The sequence below is a fragment of the Gossypium hirsutum genome, chromosome A09, assembly GCF_007990345.1.
Source record: "Gossypium hirsutum isolate 1008001.06 chromosome A09, Gossypium_hirsutum_v2.1, whole genome shotgun sequence".
Taxonomy (NCBI): domain Eukaryota; kingdom Viridiplantae; phylum Streptophyta; class Magnoliopsida; order Malvales; family Malvaceae; genus Gossypium; species Gossypium hirsutum.
This window is the reverse complement of record NC_053432.1, coordinates 84734482-84759755: the sequence shown is the minus strand read 5'-3', so window position 1 is coordinate 84759755 and position 25274 is coordinate 84734482. Positions and strand designations below refer to the sequence as shown.

Below are 25274 nucleotides of genomic sequence, written 5' to 3'. Positions count from 1 at the left end.
TGATGCTTGCTATCTTGTTTCCTTATATTATGCAGATTTAATATGTTTTTTTTTTACGAGGGAAGGAGATAGGAGTTATTGGTGATACTAAAGATTTTATTAGACAAGACTTGGTTGTGTGAAAAACTGTAAATAGAGTACCATTAAAGTTTAAAAGTAACATTTTGGATTGAGACATTTGTAGTGATAAAAGACTTTATTCTAAGTCGACGGTAGTTTCGAGTTCAATATCTAAACAAATTTTATCCCTTTGTCTTTGCTAAAAAAACTCAAACTCTGTTTAAATGTATTGATACAAAATCTTAAAATTGTTTTGATATTTGAGATTTGGTATCGTGGAGGGGAGGTCGAGTCAGTCTGAATTGGCTTGTGAAGTGTCATCTGTTGGCAATTGATAAATCGTTTAATGTGTCATTGGTGGATGTTTTATCTTTTAATTTTAGAGAGAATTTGAGTGCTTGAGAAAGCATGAATTAGAAAGGTTGTAAGTCCTTGTTGAGTGCTTGAGAAGACGGACCATGCAACACCCATTAATAGTGTTCTTAGTGGGATTTTGTTTTCTAACTTTGCCTTCTAGTGGGATTTTGTTTCTTTAACTTTGGAGAAAGCACGACCTGAAGAGTTAGCATATGTTCAAACCTCGTTAAGAGAAATTATTGAGATTCTCTTAGTGAGTAATCGTAGGCACACTCGCATGGTCCATCTTCTCATGTACGTGATGATGTTTTTTTTATTATTATAAACTCGCACCTCTTCAAGTTGCACATTTTCGTTTAGTAAAGTCAAGAGATAAAACCCGGTCAAAGACGATAGCCGAAATGTTGAGGGAACTTTGCCAATCTTTTGCCTTAGCCTTACCCTTTGATGGTGGCCACCAATTGTTGCTACGGTTCTTTCAGATAATATTCAACAGCACTGCCACTTCAAGTTGGGTACTGCAGGCTAATTAAATCAAGTTTTTAATGAGAAATGAGCTCGTTGCAGACCTTTTTAGCTCCTCCACTCTCCATTTCTTTCTCATCATCGAACTCAAAGCCCCGTTATTCACCTCTCGAATCCCTAGAAACATGCTCTTCCATGGCCCAACTCAAGCAAAATCATGCCCACCTCACCAAACTCGGCCTTTCCTCCGATAACGATGCCATGGGTCGCCTCATCAAGTTTTGTGCTTTGTCTAACGACGGAGATTTGGACTACGCACTCCACCTGTTCGATACATTGCCTCATCCGGATGCTTTCATTTACAATACCCTCATCAGAGGTTACTTGCTACGGAAACAAGCTGCCGACTGCATCGTTCTCTACTTGCGGATGTTGCAAGATTCTGTTTTGCCTAATAAGTTCACTTTCCCTTGTCTCATAAGAGCTTGTTCGGTTGATGTTGCTGTTGAAGAAGGGGCTCAAATTCATGCCCACGTCTTCAAATTCGGGTTTGCTAATGATGGCTTTTGTCTGAACAATTTGATTCATATGTACGTGAATTTCAAGTCTTTGGAAAATGCTCGGAAGGTGTTTGACAAAATGCCAAGGAGAGATGTTGTTTCTTGGACTACTTTGATAAGCGGGTATGCCCAATTGGGTCTTGTCGACGCCGCGTTTGAAGTTTTCGAGTGGATGCCGGAGAGGAATTCCGTTTCTTGGAATGCCATGATCGCTGCTTACGTGCAGAGCAATCGCTTTCACGAGGCTTTTGCTTTGTTTAATAGGATGAGGGCTGAGAATTTGGCGCTGGATAAGTTCGTGGCGGCTAGCATGTTATCGGCATGTACTGGGTTAGGAGCTCTTGAGCAAGGCGAGTGGATACATATATATATCCGAAACAAAGGGATCGAACTAGACCCGAAGCTTGCTACAACCATTATTGATATGTACTGCAAATGTGGGTGCTTGGAGAAAGCTTATGAAACTTTCAAGGGTCTCACTTATAAGAGTATTTCTTCATGGAATTGCATGATTGGGGGCTTTGCAATGCATGGAAAAGGAGAAGCTGCCATTTCCATTTTCAAGGATATGGAAAAACAAGGGATCGTTCCCGATAACATCACCTTCATAAACATCCTTAGTGCATGTTCGCATTCAGGGTTAGTTGAGGAAGGTCGCTATTATTTCCAGTACATGACTCGAGTTCACGGAATTGAACCCATGATGGAGCATTATGGATGCATGGTTGATTTGCTTGGAAGGGCTGGATTACTAGATGAAGCCAAAAAGCTAATTGATCAAATGCCAATGACTCCTGATGTAGGTGTACTAGGTGCTCTTTTTGGCGCGTGTAGGATCCACGGAAACATCGAGTTAGGTGAACAAGTAGGCAAGAGAGTCATCGAACTGGAACCGAACAACAGCGGACGCTACGTGTTATTAGCTAACTTATACGTCAAAGCCGGCCGATATGAAGATATGGCTAACGTGAGGAGAATGATGAACGTGAGGGGAGTGAAGAAAGTCCCAGGCTTCTCTGTCATTGAATTAGAAGGCGAAGTTAACAAGTTCATAGCAGGAGGAAGAGACCATCCCGAAAGCAAAGAGATATATGCCAAACTCGATGAGATGCTGGACCGTATTCGAGCCATTGGGTACGTTCCTTGCGGTGCTGAGGGAGTGGTAGAAGAGCTTGATGAAGAGGAAGAAAAGGAGAATCCTTTGAACTATCATAGTGAGAAGCTTGCCATTGCCTTCGGTTTGTTGAAAACAAAAGCAGGGGACACTTTCAGGATAACGAAAAATCTTCGAGTTTGCAGAGATTGCCACCATGCTAGCAAACTTATCTCAAAGGTTTTTGATCGTGAGATCGTTGTTAGGGACCGGAATCGGTTTCACCATTTCAAAGATGGGGAGTGTTCCTGCAAGGATTACTGGTAGTACTAGGTGGTGTGCTTGTGGCTGTTAACTTAGGTGTTAACAGTGTGTGTATATATATTGTATCAATCTGATTCGATCTAGCCGATAACTTATATGTTAAAAAAAACTCATTTGAATTTTATATGGAGTATTATATATATATCAGTTTTCACGTTGCTTTTCTAAAGTAGTATCGAAGAATTTTACACCCAAAATCAGAAATGGAAATTTTTTGTCTTCAAATGAAAAAAAAAAAGGAAATCTGAAAATTTTAAGGACTGAGAGCATAATTAGACTTAAAAAATAGCGAGCGATCCCCACTTGTTAACAAACTAGTATTCCTAAAATGACAATCTTTGGCTTTTACCTAATAAATTTAAGTTGTTATAAACATGTTTTAGATACATCTAACAGTTAAATATGATGGATATGTATTTGATACCGGTATTAATTAAAACATTTTAAAGTTTAAAATTTGATTTAAAATTTAAATTCTCTAATGCAATTAAATCATATATAAATAAAATAATTTCTGAAAATATAAAATATGTTTATATTTTCATATATTTTTTCTCCATTTACTCAATATGTTTTTTCGAGTTCGTCTACAAAACCCCAACAATATTCACCCGAAACTTGTTGGTATATGTGAGATGAAGTCAAACATTAGCAATTCACTCTTATTTCAAGTTATAAAAAGAAACATTTTTAAATCTTTGAGTAAAAAAAACACATAAATCAAAACTTTCAACTCCAATGGTTTCCAATAGTACATATTATATTAAAGGAATTATATAATTTTTAATTTTTTAACTTACGAACTAGATTTATATTTAATTTTAAATTTAAAAAAATATAAAAATTTAAAGATGTGGTACTTTAAAATTGTGCCACATCATTATTTAAAAATTAAAAAAATTATATAAATTTTCGGGCTTTCTTAATATAATTTTAGATTGTTACATATAGTGCTCTTGAATTGATGATTTAATTGGTTTAACTCTATACCAACAATAAATAAACAATTAAAAAATCATAAAAGCTTAAAAAATTAAAGAATTATTAAATTGGTTCAATATGTTCTAGTAATTTTTGTCTCTAGTTTTTTTTTTTTTTTTTTATCAATTTCTAATTCAACCGTTCAACCCTTTATTTGGATTAATATATCTGTCAGTTTTCAGACCAATAAGTCTAACCAGTCAATCCAGTCATGTTGTAAAAATATTAGTTACATCCTTAAATCTTGATAAAATTTAAATTTAAGAATCAAAATAGATTTAATTGTTAAGTTTAGGGGCTAAAGATTATATTATCCTATTGTATAATAAAAAGAAAAAGTAAAAAGAAAAAAAGGCAAAGGAATAAACAGCAGAGCAGAGCAATCTTTCCCAATTAAACATTAAATAGTAGTATATAAACGCTTAGCTGCTTCCACTTCACACACTGTTAAAATTTCCAAAAGGCAACAATGTCTTTCCTTCATTACCTACCTCTCTCAACTCCACATCTTATTTCCCAATGCCCCAAAACTCAATCCTACAAAACATGAAAACCCTAACAAAATCCCTTCTGTTTTTCGAAAATGCTGCACCACCACCCTGTTTTGTTTTCCTCTCAATGTGCTTCCCCCTTTGGGTTTTGGGTTTAGCCCTTGCTTCTTTTTAAACACACCCAAAGTCCCAAAATTCCCTTTTTTTTATTTTTATTTTTCATTTTTGGGTGTCTTGCCAACATTACTTGAACAGGTTTCTTCTGATTCATATGTTCTTCATCTAAATGCTTCAAAGTTTTGACTTTTTTTTTATTTGATCCAGTCAAAATGATGCCTGATTTATTTTTTTGCTTTTTTGTTTGAAATATGATATCTGATTCCACTTGAAATGTGGGTGTTTTTTTTGTGTTTATGGAAATGTGATGCTTTGATATTTGTTTTAGGGTTTGGATAAGCTATTTACTTGAAGGATCTTAGGCTTTTTTTTCCTTGGGAATTTGATTGTGGTTAAAGGGTAATTTTTTTCTTTAATTGCTTTCACACTGCATTTGTTTTACTGTGAAAATGAGATTTGGTTGTAATATGAATTGATGTTTGAATCAATGCTAAAACATGTTGCTCTTTTAGATTATTAGATTTGGATTATGATGTTTTTAAACTGTTTTTTTTCTATTGTTAGGTGCATTGGTGTCGGCAAAAATGGCGTCTGATCTGAACAAAACACTGTCAAAAACATACATTGGTCTACAGTTATGGGTACTTATTGTAATTTGTTTAGGGATAGTGTTTTTAGTTATTCTTGGTATATCTTTGTGGCTTAGCTTTCGAAAGAAAACCGGGAGGCTTAAGGACATGCTTCCGTCAAGACAATTACCTTATGTTTCGGAGGAAATTAAAGAAATAGGAGTCGATGAAGTTTCGGCGAACAATGGCAGTCCGAATACTCTTAACTATAAATTCAGTGATAGAGATTCAGACAAGGTCTCATATCATGTTGGCAACGGAGATGACAGTGGCCGGTCTGGTTCTTTTAATCATTTAGGGAAAGATGTTAAGGGATCTCAACCAGCTGAAGAGAAAGGCGTCGGAGTGGTTTCTGTGTTCGGGCCTTCTTCGCATCCGTTAACTGCTCCTTCACCTTTGTCTGGTCTACCCGAATTTTCGCACTTAGGATGGGGTCATTGGTTCACTCTTAGAGACCTACAGCTCGCAACCAACCGGTTTTCTAAGGATAATATTATTGGTGATGGTGGATACGGAGTTGTTTATAGAGGCAATCTGGTTAACGGGACACCCGTAGCCGTCAAAAAGCTCCTTAACAATCCGTATGTTGCACGAAATTATCCCTTTTGTTGGTCGTGTTTTGCTGTTTATAGCTTCTAACTTACTCATAGTTGTTCGATGTTATTTTAGGGCGCAAGCTGACAAAGATTTTCGAGTCGAAGTTGAAGCTATCGGTCACATGCGACATAAAAACTTAGTTCGACTTCTCGGGTATTGCATCGAGGGAACTCATAGGTATGCTGTCGTTAATAAATTATTATATTTATGTGTCCATGTTCTTATAATCTGAGTTTGCATAAATGTGTTCTGCTATAACTCGTAGGATGTTGGTTTACGAATATGTCAATAACGGCAATTTAGAGCAATGGCTTCGTGGAGATATGTCTCACAAGGGATATCTTACTTGGGAGGCTCGTGTAAAGATTCTTCTCGGTACTGCCAAGGCGTAAGTCCACTTTTAAAACTAAATCTCGGTTATTAATGCTTTAAGTAACTTCAGATTTAATTTCATTTTGTTTCTGGAAACTACATTTTGCAGGTTGGCTTATTTGCATGAAGCTATTGAACCGAAAGTCGTGCATAGAGACATAAAATCGAGTAATATATTGATTGATGACAACTATGATTCTAAGATATCCGACTTTGGTCTGGCCAAATTGTTAGGTGACGGGAAAAGTTATATCGCAACAAGAGTTATGGGTACCTTCGGGTGAGCAGTTTTACTGTAGTTTTTTTGTTTCCTTTTGTTTTTACATTAGTTAACTAAGTCTCGTGTTCGGCTTGCTCGATTTAACCAGTTATGTTGCTCCGGAATATGCCAACTCGGGCCTTCTGAATGAGAAGAGTGATGTTTATAGCTATGGTGTAGTGCTCTTAGAAGCAATTACTGGAAGATACCCTGTAGATTATGGTCGCCCTCAGCCTGAGGTACAAACTCGAAAAGGCATTTTTATGCTGTGCTTCTCGTGAGAATTTTCGTTTTTTTAATATGTTTTTTATTGGTAATGTAAATTAACCAAATATGGTAAAATCTCAGGTAAATATGGTCGAGTGGTTAAAGATGATGGTCCAACTTCGCCGATCAGAGGAAGTAGTTGACCCTAACATAGAGGCTAGACCATCAACTAGCGCTCTTAAACGAGCTCTTTTGACCGCTTTGAGATGTGTCGATCCTGATGCAGATAAAAGACCGAAGATGAGTCAAGTCGTTCGCATGCTTGAATCAGAGGAGTATCCTATACCTCGAGAGGTTCGATTTCAATACTTTAAAATCATTTAATAAGAATTACTTGGTGTTTTTGGAAGTTGCATTATAATGCTGGAAGTCGTAGGCTCGAGGATAACAACTTCTTGCTTTTAGATAGATTGTTGGTCTACCCATGATTTTAGTCCATCTACCATACTGAAATTTGTAATTTGGCATAATTTGGTCTCATTATTTTTATAATGTTATTAGTAGGTTCAAATTGATAACATAGGTAATTGCTGCCTACCCATGATTTTAGTCCCTCTACTATACCGAAAATTATAATTTAGTCCTAATTTGACATAATTTGGTCTCGTTACTTTTATAATGTTGTTAGTAGGTCCAAATTGATAACATAGGTAATTGCTGCCGTTAAAGTGACGTCTAGCCATGATTTTAGTCTTTCTACTATAATGAAATTTGTACTTTAATCCCTTTAATTTGACATAATTTGGTCTCATTACGTTTATAACGTTATTAGTGTAATTGCTTGCTGCTGTTAAATTGATGATGTGGATTTATCAATTTGGACATACTAATATAAAGTATTGGACGATATTATGCCAAACTAAAGTATAGAAATTGAACTAAAATCGTAATCTGACCATAGATTGTTTGATAGGCAATGTTTTTAGAACTAGATCGGTGGTCGAATCAGTCAGGTCACTGATTCGCCGGTTCAACCTGTTCGCTTAAAAAATTATTAAAAATTAAAAAAATATTAAAAATAAAAAACCTGGTTCAACCGGTCCACACCGGTTCCCGGTCTATTAAGTTCGAAGCTATTCTTCGGATCAGTACCCCGGTCGGTTACTGGTCCAACCGGCCAGTCTGTTTCGGTTCAAACATCATTGCTGATAGGTGAATCTCTGGTTTAAGGTTGTAACCGTGTGTAAAATTTTCAGGATAGAAGACGCAGAAGGAATCAGACAGTGAACTCAGAAGCCGAAATGGGACCGAGAAACTCTAATGCTGATAGGAGTGATTATATGGATTCAAGGTCAGACAGCCGAATCTACCACCGCCCCTCCTAGACATTTAGGATAAATGGTTTCAAAAGCCACCAATGCTTTACTTCGGTCAAACATTGTGATGCTTCGGAATGGTGTATACGAGATGGCAAATGTCGTGCGGCCAATACAGGCAAACAATTAAAATTTTTTTTATATGGGACCTTTGAATTACATATCTAGTTGTAGATTCTAGAGAAGATTAGTTTGTTTTTGGTTCCAGATATGGCGTTCTCGGTCATCGTTGTGCATTGTTTGTCTTGCCACATGATTTTTCTGTACAGGTCTATTATATGGGATTCTATATAAATTTTTTTACCTCCATTGGGTGCTTCACTTTTATGAATTTGTGTTGCAGTGCTAAATCTTATATATATATATATATATATATGCACACGTGCACATTCACATCCATACATTCATCTTATATATGGATTGTTGTGATTAGGAAGTATTTTTCTTGGTTTGTTGTACTTAGGTAGCGATAATTATTGAAGTTGAAAATTATGAACATGGTACTTGCCTCCTTATCCCATGTGCATATGGGTTGTGGCTTCGATGAGATGAGTCCAAAAAAATCTATGTTTTCTTTATTATTTTGGGTTAATTTCACCAAACGTCCTCAAACAATTGTCCAAATTCTAAGTTGGCTTCTAAATTTCATAACTTTTTAATTGAGTTATCAAAATATCGATATTGAATCAATTAAGTCTTTTTCACCAGTTTAACTGTCAATTTTGGTGTTAAATATCATGTGGAATGTGCATGTGATAGAAAGACATGTTTGATATAATATTATATTTGATATTTTGAGGATTTGATTATAACACTTTGAAATTTGAGATCAATTTAAAATGTTAATCATAGTTTGAAGGGGGGTGAAGTAAATAATCCTACTAGCTTTCTATTGTCCAAACCCTAATCTAAACTTGAAAATGATTCACGTTCCATGTGGTGGTGATGTCCATCACTTGGTTTTAGGGCCAATTACGGCATGGGCATACACCCACATCAAGTTTTCAAACTCTCCCATTGTCTTTTTTTTTTTTTTTATCAAAGGATGGTAGAATATAGACTTTAAATTGTTTGTGACTAAGTTGATCGGTTTAAGCAATTTTCAAAATTTAAACAAGGGAATGTAATATTTTGTGCTTCTTACTTATAATATGAAAGTAAACTCGAATATCACTATAAATTTCAATGAGTAATTGATTAGTTTTACTTGAAAAATCGACTTGATTGATTGATTGACTTAACCTAATTGTCTCCAACCTTGTAAACGCATCTACCTCTTACCTCTCTATATCTGGCAGAAAGTGCGTTATCGTTGTAAAGGCAAGGCGGGGCAAGATGTTTCTAAATACAATTTCCCAATCCGATATTTTGAAATTACTATTGTACTTTTATATATTTAGCTTTCAGATGATATAAACATAATTATATATTATAGAAAAAACACTAAAATATTCAAAGAATATTCTTTTCATTTTATATGTAAAATGCATAAGCTTTGGGCGGTTCCGGAATAATCCAAAATCCAAGGAGATGGTGGTGATATTTAAGTTCTAACATCCACGGCGAAATGTAGCAATGATGGATTGAGCAATATCTACCCACCACGTTCCATTATCATCCCTAGCTCTACCATTCAAGTCTAGGTTTCTAAAAAATTGGCATTCAATGGTGGTAAGTAACATCAGCAATCTGAATATTTCAGCTATGACAATAAAAGCAATATAATAAGTCCAGGTCATAGCAGGACTAACCAGCCTTAAGCTCAACATCAAACGTAGAATCAACCACAAAGGAAATTACCAGAAAACAATGCGTGCATTAGCAAGTCCAAACTTGTCTGTTTATGATATGAGAGCATCCAATGAGGGTATATAATATATGCTTGCTACAGTTTTCATTTTGCAGGAAAAAATTCATATCAGTGGTGGTAAAAAACCTATGCTACAAAAAAAGCATTGAAATCCATATTCAGGGCATAGCAGGGTTAACCAGCACTAACTCAACAGCAAACATAGAATCAACCACTAGGAAAATATAAAACGTGTGCATTTGCAAGTTGCAACCTGTTTGTTTATGACATGAGAGACAATTCACACGACATAACAGAAAAGCTTACAGCATTGCTTGTCTCACAGCTAGGCGCAGTATGTTTTGCCAGTTAAAGTTCTGAACGAATACGATGATTTAAAAAGGATTCCATAACTGATACTACACTGAAGACTTGTATGGTCTACTTGCTTGCTGTTACAAATGCAAATATGAATCACAGTTTTTTCACTATGAGGAAGACAACCCTGGACCTGAGGATTGGGATTTCGGCCTCGAGTACCCCAAGGCAATTAGCTTCTCTATTAACTTCTTTTCAGCATTTGCCTGTGAGGAAAAAAAGGGAACAAAATGATGATATAAGCACAAAAGATTAACATATCAGATCTTTGCTTGAATTCGAGTCTAAATATCAATGAATAAAAAACCAAACCTCAAGCATGGAGTTATTCTTTGGGATATTGCAAGCCACAATTATGTTAAGACCAGTCTTTAGCACTGCAAAAGAATCAATTTGCTTTAAATTCAAGCCAAAAAGACGAAAACAAAACTCTAATTATGATTTTAGTCGCTCTGCTATATCGAAAATTGGGATCTAATCCTCTAATTTGGCAGAATTTTGATATATCTACTTGATAACACCATTAGTTCTTGCCGTTAAAATGATGACAAAGAAATTTTTGAAAACAACCTTAAGCATTTGGTTGATATATAAATTTATTATTTGTTGAACATGGTTGACAAGATTTCCTCATGACCTAAACTATGTGAATAATGGTAAAAATGGTTTCAAGGCACTTTTAGTACAGCAACTAACAACATAAAAAAAATTAAAGGCACCAAATTATGTCAAATTAAAGTAGAAGGATTGAATTGAGAATTTGAGCATAGTAGAGTGACTAAAACTATAATTAGACCAACAGAGATATAGCATTAAAATGTTGGTAAAATTGAAGAAAGACCTAATCGTCGAGCAATTCCAGAGCCAGTGTTATCTGAAGCACCTCCGAGAATTGAAGTCACGCTCACCGTATTATTCTATTCATACAATGGATTCTTTTAGTAACAATACAAAATAGTATTATAATCAATGATAAAAAAAAAGTAATCAATTGAAGAGAAATAACTTACAGGTCGTGTAGGAGCAGCAGCATATAAATTTCCCAAATTAGCAGAGTTACAGCCGATCCATACGAATATTTATGAAAAATTCAATAACGAAAATGGAATTTGGGAAAGACTGACAGAACAATAAACATTCGTGCTTTAAAATAAGTTAAGAAATTCGAGTAACCTGCTTGGCGAGACAAATGAGTTGAAAGTGAAGCGTTACTTCATCCACGATCTCCGAAAAGCTCGTGACCTGCACGCCGCCGGCGATTTCGTCTTGCGGTTTCAATTTGAGGGACTCGACAGAAGCAACGGCTGATTTTGATGCGGCTTCAAAGTCCAATGCTTTACCAGAAGAAGAGGAAGGAGGAGAAGACATGTTCTTCGTCGTTGTCTTCCTTCCGTTCCCGTATACGATTTAGCCTTTCACTCACTCACTGAGTCTGATAAATCTCTCAAGTTTTTTGGTTTCACACTTTCACTGTTGCTAGGTGGCGATTTCAAAGAGGACTCAACGACTCAGAAACACGGTAAAGGATATCGAAGAAGAAAAATAACAATTAAAATGAGGATTAATTTCATAAGACATCCCCAAAATATAACTCAAATTTTAAATCGCCCCAAATTTCAAAACGTTATAATTGACAATTGAGTAATCAAAGTATCAAAAGGCTTTATCTGAATACCACTTTCGGCTTGAACAGGATCAGATTCGGATCCCAAAATCAATCAAGACACTTATAGTATACTAAAAAAAAGTATCAATATTTTATTCTCATATTATTCTGTCGACTTAACACAATCAACTTAATCACTAAATGCTAATTGAATTTTTTTTAAATGTTTTTAATATCTTACATGCTAGGGAATTAGTTATAATTTTCTTGAGTAAATATAGGTGATCTTCGAGTTGAATAAAGTGTACATATAGCATGGATAGATTTGAATGTAGTGGGTTAAAAAAACAATCTTTTAAATATTTAAAATTTAGTTGTTGATTAATTTTTAATTTGATTGGCATCGGCATTATTATTAGTGTAAGAGGACGTAAGTTCGAGTATGCTTAAGTGTATTATCCTCTTATTTAAAGGTTAAAAAGAGTTATATTTATTTTTAAACATTATATAAAAAATAACAGATATGATAATAACCTATAATGAGATTAATGTTTAAGTAGGTACAAAATTTGGATATAAACCAATCAACCCTCCACAAGAATGGCCTGGTCACTTTCTTTGGAGCACCAGTAACTATAAGAAGAAGAAAACATACAGCCACTATATTCATTGTTCATATGAATATTACAAAGTAAATAAATGCACCCACCACCAAGGCAAATGCATGAAACTTTGTCCGCAATGCCAACTTTTGACCACTTCCTATATCTCCATTGCTACCTGCAGCTAAAACATAGCAAGTAATCAGGATAAAATTAATGGGCTAATTTAAAAAAAAATGTTCTAATTAAAATTTTAAAGAATGAACATTATATTAATCAACTCAAATTTAATAAATGGAGTATATTTAAAACTATTGATCAATTTAGTTCTTTGTACTAATAAAATGAATCAAATAAAGTTAAATAACATCAGAGTTAACAATTGTTGTCTAAAAATCACATAAACTCTAAATAAAATATTTTATTTGTAGAATTATAGAAAACTTTTAAAATATAACATTATTAAACAATAATGATGTTTTAAACAGTAAATTAATATATTTAATAATAGAATGACTAATTTCATCCTGTCTCTACAATAAAAGAACTTGTACCATTCCTTATTTTAAATATGCTCTATCTCATACTTAAATTAACATTTAATGTCAAATTGATAGATTAATATAATACTAATACCTTAATGATGTAATTAGAACGTTCTAAAATTTAGAGATAAAATTACAATCTAGGCAATATTAAATTAATCCAAAATTAGTTTCTTACCACATTCTCTCGTAGCATTCATGGAAGTAGAGCAAAGGCACATCATGACACCAGTCTCGGTATCATAACCACAAGCACCGCCGGACCGAGTACACCTCCCACAACCGGTGTCCGGCACGGCGTAAGACAATTTCATCCCGTAAACCCAATCCGCCGGTCCAATCCCCTTCAAACCATCAACATTAATAAAACTAGTATAATGCGAACAATCCAATATATTCATGCTCATATACTTCACCGTATCGTACCCCGTGAAACAACAAGGCGGCGAACTATTAGTAAACGAACGGAACACCCTAAAAGCATTACACCCACCGTAAAGCTCATCACACGAATGCCCTGAGAAGTTAAAACAAAGGTTCTTGTACCGGTTAAGCACCGGCGAGTCGATAGAATAATTGAGAAGGGCAAAAACGGTGTCGGAACTAGGCGGTATCACGACGGATTCAACGTCCGTCATAACGAAATCATGGTGGGGTTGAAGAATGGAACATGTCGACATGGCAGGGTCGTAAACCACCATGGTTTGTTTGTTGTAGTCGATTGATTGGACTTTGTACCGCCCCGAAGTGGTCATGAAAAACAGTTCGGTACCTGTGCAGTTCAGCATTGAGCGGTATTGTGGGGCGCCACAGCCGTCGTCGATGCTGAAAGGGTAATTTATGGCGGTGGTGCCACATACGGTGCGGCATGGGGTGACGGGGGAAGCTGGTGGGAAGTGAGAAAGTAAGATTAATGCTAAAAGGGTGAGGGTAAGGTGGTGTTTTAGAGGGTGCTGCATTATGTTTAGCAACAATGGTGGTGATTGAGTTGTTGTGTATGTTGGTATGATATGAAAGGGAAATGGGTAAGGGAGAGGGGATCGAGGAGGGGTTACAGTACCCGAGATTTTAGTGACTTTTTGACTAATAGGCTGAGAGGTGGGATCCATAAGTTTGAAAAAAAGAGGTGAAATATGCAGTGCAGTGCAGTGCAGCTTGCTTTTGTTCTTTTTTTTGTTTCAAACATGGCTCTGGTCCCTAAGTTTATGCTTGTTTACAGGGTTTTATGAGTGGAGTGGAGCAATGATCTGGCAAGCATCCAATTTTGGGAAATGTCATCGAGGATGATGAACGATAAAGCCGAAAGAAAAGATTCGGTGCTTGGCGCTGGCTCTCTTTTACCTCTGCACAGGTGAGATTGTAGCCTCCCATGCATTACCTAAGAGTAAAAGTATTATCAACGCATTTGTATTAGGAGTAGGGACTGGAATGAAAAATGAGTGAATTAATTTTTTATTAATTTTTAATATTAAAAATCCATCCTTATATGCCAAAATGGCGTTAAATAATATCACCGAAACGGATGGTAGCCTGCAGCTATAGCCATAATTTTGGCCTTACTCCTATACTCTACGTACCCGAACTTTGTTCTTAGTCTAATTAGTGGTTCTGCTAAAAATATATGTATAAATTATTAGAGGGACCTGTAATTCTATTAAGGGAGGCAATTATCCTAACTGGCCATTATATTAATTTTTAACCATAATTCAAAACCAAACAGCATCAACTGTAAACCTAACATGATATACAAGTTATTTTGTCACTTAACAACCAGTGTTTGTAGTCCAACGGTTAGGATAATTGCCTTCCAAGCAATTGAGCCGGGTTCGACTCCCGGCAAACGCACACCAAGCATTGTTTCTTTTTTGTTAGGAATTTCAGCTTTTTTGTTTCCTAGTGATGACAATGCTGGTACAGATGATTGATGCTTATATGAATGTTATAGTTGCTTTTTTTTTTATGGGAGAGGATATAGAAGAAGCACTTGCTGATAGGATCAGCCTCAAAAGGACTAGAACATGGCGCTATATATATATATTGTAGAACCTGTAGCTGTTTCAGATGATGGTTAGCCTGCAGCTACAGCCATAGTTCTGGCCTACAGTTGAAGCTGCTACCCTACAGCTATGGCCACTGCCCCCATTTTTAGTTGTTTGGCTATTAAGGTACATTGCGTTCACTTCATATCATTCAAGATTTTGTGTTAAATACAAGTTTCCTATATGGTTTTTCTGATATATTCATTAACAACTCTAATGCGGTACTTCGTCCCATACACAGGTAAATGCTAGTGGAACATCATTAAAGATGTTTCAAAATATAGCCATTTGGAGACATATACCATATCAGACAACACTCAAAACAAAGCCAGTGAGGCAGTGATAGTAATGTAGTTTGTCTTTGTTTCTTACAAAATGTGTTATGTTTGATCAGAAAACTGTTCCTTCATCTAGTCATTTCAGGTTTCTGCAGATTTTGATAATGTTGAAAACATGATGAATGAAAGTGTGGAGCTAATTGAAGGTGAAGTTCACAACGGTGCAATCTACTTTTAAGACATGTAAATGTCTGTTTTGTTGTTATATATATATATATATATAAAGGCTTCTTGCAATTTACACCGACGGTGAACCCCCTCTGCTGCCACCAGGGATGAAAGCAGAAAATTGTTTTAAGGGGACCAAAGATGAATCATAAATTATTGGAAGGGTTAAGGTGAAAATTTATCATTATACTAACATGTAATTTTATAAAATTTTAAGCACTAAATGGAAAATCTACCATTTGAGAGCAAAGATGAATCATTAATTATTGGGAGGGCAAAAGTGAAATCTTATCATTATACTAACATGTAATTTCATAAAAATTTAAAGGATTAAATAGAAAACTTACCATTTTAGGAAGTCCAAGGCAACTGCCCCCACTATCAGCCTTTGACACCTCAATCGCTGGCCACTAACCCTGTTTCTAGCACAAGGTGTCTTCGTTATATTATTCGGAATAATAATTTTGGCATAGGGTTACACCCTTCGCTCCTCCCACGAATTATAGGTTTCTGCGAGGTGGTGAAGACGTGTGTTTTCTCTGACTCGATTTTTTAAGTTAAAGTCAATTAATTATTATTTATGTTTGATTTGATGGATTTAATATTTACGAGAATTTGTAAATTTTCGATATTTATATTAGATTTAATTTATTAATTCGAATGATTTATTTCAATAATTAAGCATCTAATAATATATCGTGACGTTTCATTTTTAGGATGATATGTTTTTCTACCATGACTTAACTTACATTCTAATGTTCATACCATCTTCTTAATATATTTTTTTAAGATTTAATTTCTAACGTATTAATTTGAGTCTTTATGATTTTTCTAGTATGATTTTTTTTTTCATACATTATATTTTGAAGCATGCAACAGAACTGGTCTAATGATTGAGTGGACAATCCACCACAAAAGTTTCAAATGCTCTTCTTTTAAAAGAGAAAAGAACATCCTTTACATTGGTTACAACATCAAAGTTCCTTTTTTGCTTCTCATTACAAAGTGATGTGAAATATGTCTCTCTAAATCTAACTTTACTTAGTGGGTTCAACCTTAATAATATCTAAATTTCATTTTCTATTATAGTGGTTGCCAAATGTCATAGTTCTAGGCCGCTAAACAAGTTGGGCATAGCCAAATGCTCCATATTCACAAAATAATGTACAGTTTCTCTGTCACAAGGTGTGATTACATCCCTAGTTTTTTTATCTAATCGCTTCAAATGATTTTTTAATCCACCTTTTGCACTTAAATTAATCAATTTTACTTTAATTTTTTAAATCAAGTAGTAAATTTAATTAACTCTTTGAAAGTATTTTTCAACTTAACACTCACTCATGGGAGTCTCACTTATTAATTATATCTTTAATTTTAACTATTACGTCCCATCCAAAATGATTGAAAATATCTAATCACTATATTATTTGAATCTATAGTAACGAACCACTTAACCATTTTTAAAACATGATGCATTGGGACCAAAGCTAAAGGTGTACAAAGTCCAAAACTCTCACAGAACAAAGGGCTCCCCCCTCAACTCTTCTCGTATACAAGGTTGTTTTAGTTAGACTAGGGTACTAATTCAAAATAGGGTATTGCACCAGTTGACTCGGGAACTAGTATAGATCGATTGAACCAGACAACAGACCGATTGAATCAAATTTTTAATAATTTATTTAATTAAACTGATAATTTAACTAATTCGACCATTATTCTAATTTTAAAAACCTTGCTCATATATCACTCTCCCTACCTATTTTTCCCCGATCTTCTCCCTCCTTTTTCCTATGACAACATTCCTCAACGTTTCTCCACCTTGCATCAAGCGAAGTAAACCATCCATGTCCTTATCTCTTTCTCTACCTAATTTGATGAGATCCGATTTTAAGGACAATGATCATAACCGCATTTATTAACATCATGAAAAGTATGGTCATTTTGAGCAACCCACCTTTCCGGAGCTTTATAAGAGGGATGTCTTCATGAGCTTTATCATATTATATCCACTGAATGATGCAAAGTAGAGCTTGCGGGAGGCAAAATCATAAAGAAAGGAGCCCCTTATAAAAAGCCACTTTGTAATTTGCATTTACTTCATGTCTGCCCATACGTAAAAGGATGATAGAATCAATCAATGTCGTCGTCGTCATCATCATTATCACGCTCTACAGTTAGAGTAACGTTCCCCACATCCTACACTCCATTAATAATAACATCGCTTAAAATTGCTTTCAATTTCCATCATCTTAAATCATTATCTAACTGGTGAAATATTGCAAGTAAATTTGTATTAAAAGATAAATTACATTTTATTTAATGTGTTAAAAAAAATAAGTAAAATGATTTATTTACATTAAATTAAAGAGTAAATTAGTTATTTTGTTAAAAACTCGATACATATCTATTGTTAAAAATTGGTCCTTATTGGTTATTCTATTAGCCATATCATTTTTTTTTATTTCCCAATGTATTTATTGGAGCGAGCCTAATGACTAATCATTCACATTCTGTAGGCCTACTAAGGGGGTAGCTGTTGGTTACGAGTTTTAAAGTTGCTCCATATACAAATAAGGATTAAACCCTCAACCATAGGTTAAGGTAGGAGAGACTCTTACCATCTCACTTAACTCTCATGTTTTCAGTCACATCAATTTTTAATAGTAAAAATAAATAAAATTTTTAATAGAAAAGACCATCTTGCTATTTGGTCTAATGTACATAGATTAATTTGTCTATTTTTTTAGTAAATGGGGCAAAATGCAATCAATCTTCTAATACAAGGGTCTCCATGATACTTTTACACCTAACTAGGGCAACTCTATATGTATATATATGGAAGGTCGTACGTAAGCATGCATGGATTGCTTAGATATTATGTATTAAAAAGAATAGAAGATATCAATAAAATTTAGGGCAAACTACAAGTACAGTGGATCAGTACCCATCGATGAGTAGAAGAGCATACCTTAGATCAAAGTCGATTTATCAGTCGGTGTTGGAGATTGTAGAAGAAAACTGTTTGAATTTTGCTTCACAGATTTGTGATGTTCAACGTTGAATTGTAGAAGATAAGGAAAATGAGAGATTTTGATTGGTGCAAGAGGTGCAAACAAATAATGTCATATAACAACGGTTAACAACACAATGATTTGGATGAAAACTTTTGAATAGTTTACTGACCATTTTGTAACTTTGTTGAAGTTGAGTGACCAAAACGTAAACTTACTAATAGCTTAGTGACATTAGATGTAATTTACCTTTAAAATTAAGAGGTTTTCTTTTTAAAACACGACATATATAAGTTATTAATGCAGTTAGTACGTGTATGTTTGCAATTTGATATGTGCTTTTAAATATACTCCATGTCAAATTTGAGATAATATTTAACATTTAAATTGATATCTAGATTAAGAGATAGACCTAGTTGGTGTAATATTAATATTTTAAAGACTCAATTAAAACATCTTAAAATTTGAGAACCAATTTAAAATTAAATCATAATTTGAAAGCCTATAAAAAGAAAGAAGCAAACCAAAAAATTTTAAAGCATGAAAACCCTTTTGTCTTTCTATAAACTATTATATCATATTGAAATCAATGTAACACCCCTTACCCGTATTCGTCGCCAGAATAGGGTAGGAGGCATTACCGGAGTTTACCGAATTAATTTTTCCATTAATACGAGTTAAATACTATTCATTTACTAAAATATGTCATGGCGTCCTTTAGATAGGCCTCCAGAGCCCAAAACATACTTCGAGACCAAACCAGAATTAAATCGAAACCATAGGGAATTTTTCGCAAAATCCCAAAGTTTTTTTTTTCCTGCTCAATATAACCCCTTTATAAATATCTAACCTTCCCTGCAAATTTTAAAACCGAGACCAATCCAACCAACCAATTCATTTCAATCAATTTGATACCAAATTATACTACTATTATAATTATACTATTTAACATATTCATCATTCTTTACTTTAATGTATATTTCTTAAACAAGTCTTAGTATTTATATAATCATCAAACCTTATACATGCCATATAAATCAAAAAGAAATTTACAAAAGCTACCGGAGATAATTTGGATAGTGTGATCCTCTATGTTGATCCGATCCGATCCTCCGTATACTTCCACATCAATCTACAAGAGACATTGATTACACTCATGTAAGCTTATAGAAGCTTAGTAAGTTCATAGGCATAAAACATAAATCTTACCAAATATTTATACACTTATACAATATACACAATTATTAAGTTCACTTGTCAACCACAGTCATTGGTGAGTCCCCTTGTATAAACTTACTACCACTTATCCATTTCCTTTAATTCTTTTGGGCCCATTTGTCACATATTATTCTTTAACCAAATTAGGGAATGGTTACGGAAAATTGAGTACTTCACTTTCATTTTGCCATAGTATAACTATGGTCTTGCGTATGATCACTTATCGCCTTTTGAAGTCATAGTCCTGCCACGGTCTTACACTGATCACATTTATCACTTGTCACTGATCAGATAAGTGTAGCTAAAACTACCACTTATCACTTATCACTTGTCACTGATCAGATAAGTGTAGCTAAAGCTACCACTTATCGCTTGTCGCTTGTCGCTTGTCACTTATCACTGATCAGATAAGTGTAGCTGAGGCTACCACTTATCACTTGTCACTGATCAGAAGTACTCAAATCCGACATTCCGCTCAATTTAATCATTTATTCGATTTTCATGTTGTTATTTTATTCTCTATTTATCAATAAATATATTTCATCATACATATTACATTATATAATTCATAAAATTAACATATAATCATTAAACTTCAACCATATGAACTTACCTAGGTCGATTTGCAAAACTTGTGAAAGTTCAGGGACTAATCAGCTACTTTATCTTTTCCTCGAATTGCTTCGGGTTCTCGATCTATCATTGTAAAATCATTCACTTATCAGTATTGACTTCATCTTCAACCCGCTTATAAGTAATATTATCTATAATTTCATTATTTACTTATGTATATTCCAATGTTGTCCATCAGTGCCATAGTCACTAAATTATTTTTATCTTTAGTTACAGAACTCCAAATTAGGATCCACTAATTTTCCCTGAAACTAGACTCATATATATTCTTATCATAAAATTTTTAGAATTTTTGGTTCAGCCAATAAGAACAGTTTATTCTTTAAAGTTACCCCTGTTCTACTGTCTGACAATTCTGACCCTTCTTTACTAAAAATTCATTATCTCTTAGTACAGAATTCGGATGATGTCCATGTTTATTTCTATTGAAAATAGACTCGTTAAGGATTTTAAAAATATAAATTTAAGCCCCTAATTATTTTTATCCAATTTTTTATGATTTTCCAAAGTCAGAACAGGGGAGCCCGAAATCATTCTGACATTGTCTCACAAAATCTATTATATCTCATGATCTACAATTCCGTTGCTTACACTGTTTCTTCTATGAGAAACTAGACTCAATAAGCTTTAATTTCATATTTTTTTAATTTTCTAATTCGATTTATACAATTTATGGTGATTTTTCAAAGTTAGACTACTGCTGCTGTCCAAAACTGTTTTAGTGCAAATGTTGATTTCGATTTTTGCCCCAAATTTCACAGTTCATACAATTCAGTCCTTGCTCAATTAATCCCTCAATGAAGCTAATTTTTCCCAATTAATGCTTTACCTAGACATTATAAGTTATTTCACAATTATTTAAATTCATAATTTCCACATAAAACCCTAACTTCAAACTCTTTCACCATTAGGTCCCAAACATTCACTTTCTATTCAATTCTTTCAATAAAATCAGCATATAAACAATTTAAAACTCTAATTCCATGCTAAATCATCATATACTTCCAACACATATTCATAAAAACTTTCAATTTCTTTCATAGAATCAAAAACTAATGAATTCAACAAGTGGACCTAGTTGTAAAAGTCATAAAAACACAAAAATTTCAAGAAATAATCAAGAATTGAACTTACTTGCAGTAAAAATATGAAAAACCAGCTTAATAAAGCCCTTCTATGGTGTTTTTTCTGATGAGAATGCAGAAAAATAATGAGAATTCTAGATAATTCCACTTTAATCCTAGTTTATTAAGTAAATTTTGCAATATTCCAATTTTGCCCTTAATTCATCAATTTTCCTGCTGATTTCATGCACCTTGCCGTCCAGCCCAAATAGACCTTGGGTCTATTTTCCTTTTAAATCCTCTTTCTTTTATCATTTAAGCTATTTAATCATTTCCCATAATTTTACATTTGTTACAATTTAATTTTTTTATTCAATTAACTATCGAAACTTTAAAATTTCTTAACGAAACTTTAATACTAACTTATTAACACTCCATAAATATTTATAAAAATATTTATGGCTCGTTTTAAAATTTTCAAACTCTCGATATCTCATTTCCGATTCTAATTTTTAAAATTTTTATTTCTAATACACTATTCTCTATTTCAAAAATTTTCCCAACTTCACACTTAACTTATTTTCACTAAATTATTAATATTTTCTACTCATTTTTCGGATTTAGTGATCTCGAATCACTGTTCCGACACCACTGAAAATTTAGGCTATTACAATCAATGGATCAAAATAATGAATGATGTTTTATTAGGATTGGAGATATACCACTAACAGTACTTAGGGCAGGGGCTTTGGCTTCATTGCTTAAATAATATAATTTCAGTTTTAGTACTTCTAAAAACCATTAATAATTCAATTTAATACTTTTAATCCTTAATTTAAATGAAAAAAAATTGAATTTTTAGTCAAATTAACAACTTAGTTATGCCATTTTAATATAAAACTTTTATCTTGACCTCTTTACAATTTTATAAATATTTCTCGATATCGACATAAAAGTTTTTGGTTAATTATGCTATTAGTTTTTGTACTCTTCATACATTTAGAATTTAGTTTTTCTACTTTTATTTTTAGGAATTTAGTCCTTCTGCTTTTCAGGTTTCAAATTCCAAGCCCAATTATTAAAACTGTTAAATCTTTCTATTAAATATGTTGGCGTGACATTTTGAAATAAAATAAATACTCAGTTAATAGTCGTGTAACAAAAGAAATGACATTGGGTTGAATTTGAATTTAAAAAAAATTAATATATCAACAATTGGACTTGCATTTTTTAATCAGAAAAATAAATGAACTAAATTACTTAATATAAAAGTAGATAAACTAAATTAAAAATATGCAAAAAGTAAGGGACCTAAAGCATATTTTAACTTTTTTTTACATTGAAACAAGAAAATGAAGTTGGCTCCACAAATCCCATAATGATTGAATAAGATAAGCATTCATTCCCTATGTTGAATGATCACAGACAATGTCTACCAAGTGGTTTAGTGTAATAGTAAGACATATTACATTTTAAAGGAAAGATCTAGATTTGAGCATCAAAGATGATATTATTGAAAGGGTAACCATGAATTCCGAACATGATTATACTGAGGGACAATATCGGAGATTGAAAAAGAATGATGTCTGGATTTTAGTTCGCAGATTCACGACGTTTAAATTTGTTTTATTAAAAAAATGAACTGTAGAAGAGAAAGGGAATAAGAGTTTTCAATTGGTGCAAGCTGTTTCATTAAAACTTCCGAACAATTCAATGATCATTTTGTAACTTTCTGAAGTTGAGTGACCACAATGTAAATTTACTAATAGTTTGATGACAATAGGTATAATTTACCATTTTCCTAACTGTGAATGAGAACTTATAAATGAGTTTTATTTTTGCTTCAATTCTACCATATATTTTTAAATTATATTTTAAATTGATTTTAAATTTTAAAATATTTTAATTTTATCGATATTGTATCCATCTTTCAATTAATTTAATCATTAATTTAGATATTAAATATTAATTCAAATTTAGCATGAAATATATTAAAAAGCACTTAGGGTCAAATTATAAATATTTGTGAACAACCTCAATACGAAGTCTTGAAAAATAACCTTTTCAATTTTTATTAACACTAACTATTTTATTAATCTGTTAGATTCAAAATATTAATGTAATAAATATATAAATATTTATAAATCCGTAATGCAATATTGTGGGAAAATACATTACCATATATTTTAAAGTATCTCTGAAGTCAACAACAACTACCATTAATTTTGATTAAAAACCAAAGGTCGTACAGTTTTGATTAAAAATGTCAAGAAAATAAGGGTAACTGGCCATCACTTCTCATCATAATTATGTATTTTAACGGTGTAATTTGAAATTGTATTTTGTTACTTAAAATTAGAATTTAGTCCCTATAATTTTATTTATGAGAACTTAGTCTTTTTATTTTTTAGATTTAAAATTTATATTTAATTGTTAATATTATTAAAATTATTTTGTTAAATTTAAATTCATTACAATACCATTTCTTTAATTACATGACTGCTAAGTGAATATTCTTTTTTTTTAATTTTATATAAATAAATTTAAAAAAAAACTTAACAGAGTTAATAACTTGAGTTAAATGTTGAAACCTAAAAAATAAAAGAACTAAAAGTACAAGGATTAAATTCTAAATATATAAAGAATATAATTATTTATATATAAATAAAAGTTGGTTTGCCATTGATTTGAAACAAACAAAGGGGTTTTTGGATTTGCAATCAACCATCAACATGAAAGAGGGATCCAGTCCCAAATTCATGAAACTCAAAGCTTAAAAAAATCACATGCAACTAAAAGACAATAATACTAAATTACAAAAAAAAAAAGAACCCAAATTAAAGGAAAAACCAAAGACAACAATAATTATGATTGTCTTAATGTACCGTTTCCATTCCAACAACTACAAACAACTTGTCCTGTTTCATATGCGCATGAGTTTTATTATGGAAAGCCCCGCTATTTCAATTTACCTTATGGTCAGTAAAGATTAATTTTTTAACCCCATGGTTATCAGTAAAAGCGCCACCATGTTATTTGGCTGCTGCTTCTTCAACAATGATGTATATACAATGTAGATTTCCTTTTATAAATTATTTAATGGTTAGTAGCGATGAAAGTAAAATGAATTTTTAAAAAAAAAATATATTGTATTTTGTTTTTATATTATTAAAAATAGGTAAATTAGTCAGATTAAAGAGTAAATTGGTATTATCTGTTAAAAAATTTATCAATTCATACTATTAAAAACTGGTATATCTGATGAAATAACTAGAAAGTGCACGTAGCATATCACGTGTACCTCATTTTGACGAACAATGACTAGTTTTTAATCGTAAAAATGAATGAAATTTTTAATAGAAGGATCAATTTACTTTTTAATTTAATGTATAATTATTAATTTGCCTATTTTCTAGTATAGGGGCTTCCATGGTATTTTTAACAAAAGATAAATTAATCCCTATACATTAGAATAAAAAGTAAATTAATCATTTCCGTTAAAAATTCCATCATTTAACCTATTAAAAACTAATGTGGCTGCTAAAATAATCAAATAATAACACGTGTACAATGACTAGTTTTAATTTCATCTATTAGTGATTTCCTTTAAAAATTTCATCCATTTGTACTATTAAAAAAATGGATAAAGATTTAACAAAAGAACCAATATTCTCTTTGTTCTAACATACATGAATTGATTTATTTATTTTTTGAGTAATAAAGATAAAATACAACTCGACTCCTAATACATAAACTTTTATGATAATTTTATCTAGAAAAAATTAAAACTAGTCAAATAACAAACAAAATTAACTATAATTATAAACCTATGATAAAATTATTATTTTTCTTATATCTTAATCATGAGGCTGGAAACTCTATCCCTATTCATGAAAATAAAACAGGTTTCATGATTAATTATTTATCTATATAATCACTTGCTACAAATGATCAAGATAAAAAAAATAAAACCTGCTAACTTGGTTCTTTGCACT

The 25274-nt window shown here is 32.7% G+C and overlaps 4 protein-coding genes and 1 non-coding gene across 8 annotated transcripts; 3 read left to right on the top strand and 2 right to left on the bottom strand.

Annotated features, from left to right (window-relative positions):
* Positions 1–60: 60 nt before the first annotated feature.
* On the top strand, positions 61–3013 carry LOC107935152 (pentatricopeptide repeat-containing protein At5g66520). Its single transcript, XM_016867708.2, has one exon. It carries the CDS (start codon positions 970–972, stop codon positions 2860–2862), a length of 1893 nt encoding a protein of 630 aa, XP_016723197.2. The 5' UTR covers positions 61–969; the 3' UTR covers positions 2863–3013.
* Positions 3014–4189: 1176 nt separating this feature from the next.
* Positions 4190–8197, top strand: LOC107935163 (probable receptor-like protein kinase At5g18500). Of its 2 annotated transcripts, XM_041077355.1 has the most exons (9): positions 4237–4586; positions 4777–4847; positions 5013–5658; positions 5747–5851; positions 5940–6062; positions 6156–6326; positions 6415–6544; positions 6654–6866; positions 7769–8197. In XM_041077355.1, exons 3-9 carry the CDS (start codon positions 5033–5035, stop codon positions 7895–7897), a joined length of 1497 nt encoding a protein of 498 aa, XP_040933289.1. In that variant the 5' UTR covers positions 4237–4586; positions 4777–4847; positions 5013–5032; the 3' UTR covers positions 7898–8197. The 2 variants fall into 2 exon arrangements, with proteins under 2 accessions (XP_040933290.1, XP_040933289.1); XM_041077356.1 differs by lacking the exon at positions 4777–4847 and having other exon boundaries at positions 4190–4586.
* A 1716-nt stretch (positions 8198–9913) lies between these two features.
* LOC107935105 (uncharacterized) lies at positions 9914–11644 on the bottom strand. 2 transcript variants are annotated; one of them, XM_041077354.1, is made up of 5 exons: positions 11229–11605; positions 11066–11086; positions 10897–10972; positions 10368–10432; positions 9914–10261 (listed from the first exon to the last, which is right to left on the bottom strand). In XM_041077354.1, exons 1-5 carry the CDS (start codon positions 11421–11423, stop codon positions 10166–10168), a joined length of 453 nt encoding a protein of 150 aa, XP_040933288.1. In that variant the 5' UTR covers positions 11424–11605; the 3' UTR covers positions 9914–10165. The 2 variants fall into 2 exon arrangements, with proteins under 2 accessions (XP_040933288.1, XP_016723152.1); XM_016867663.2 differs by lacking the exon at positions 11066–11086 and having other exon boundaries at positions 11229–11644.
* A 541-nt stretch (positions 11645–12185) lies between these two features.
* LOC107935121 (wall-associated receptor kinase-like 15) lies at positions 12186–14104 on the bottom strand. 2 transcript variants are annotated; one of them, XM_016867674.2, is made up of 2 exons: positions 12987–14104; positions 12186–12447 (listed from the first exon to the last, which is right to left on the bottom strand). In XM_016867674.2, exons 1-2 carry the CDS (start codon positions 13915–13917, stop codon positions 12335–12337), a joined length of 1044 nt encoding a protein of 347 aa, XP_016723163.1. In that variant the 5' UTR covers positions 13918–14104; the 3' UTR covers positions 12186–12334. The 2 variants fall into 2 exon arrangements, with proteins under 2 accessions (XP_016723163.1, XP_016723164.1); XM_016867675.2 differs by having other exon boundaries at positions 12186–12441; positions 12987–14084.
* A 477-nt stretch (positions 14105–14581) lies between these two features.
* TRNAG-UCC (transfer RNA glycine (anticodon UCC)) lies at positions 14582–14653 on the top strand. The gene has a single exon. It is a non-coding gene; the product is annotated as a tRNA-Gly (tRNA).
* The last annotated feature ends 10621 nt before the right edge of the window (positions 14654–25274 follow it).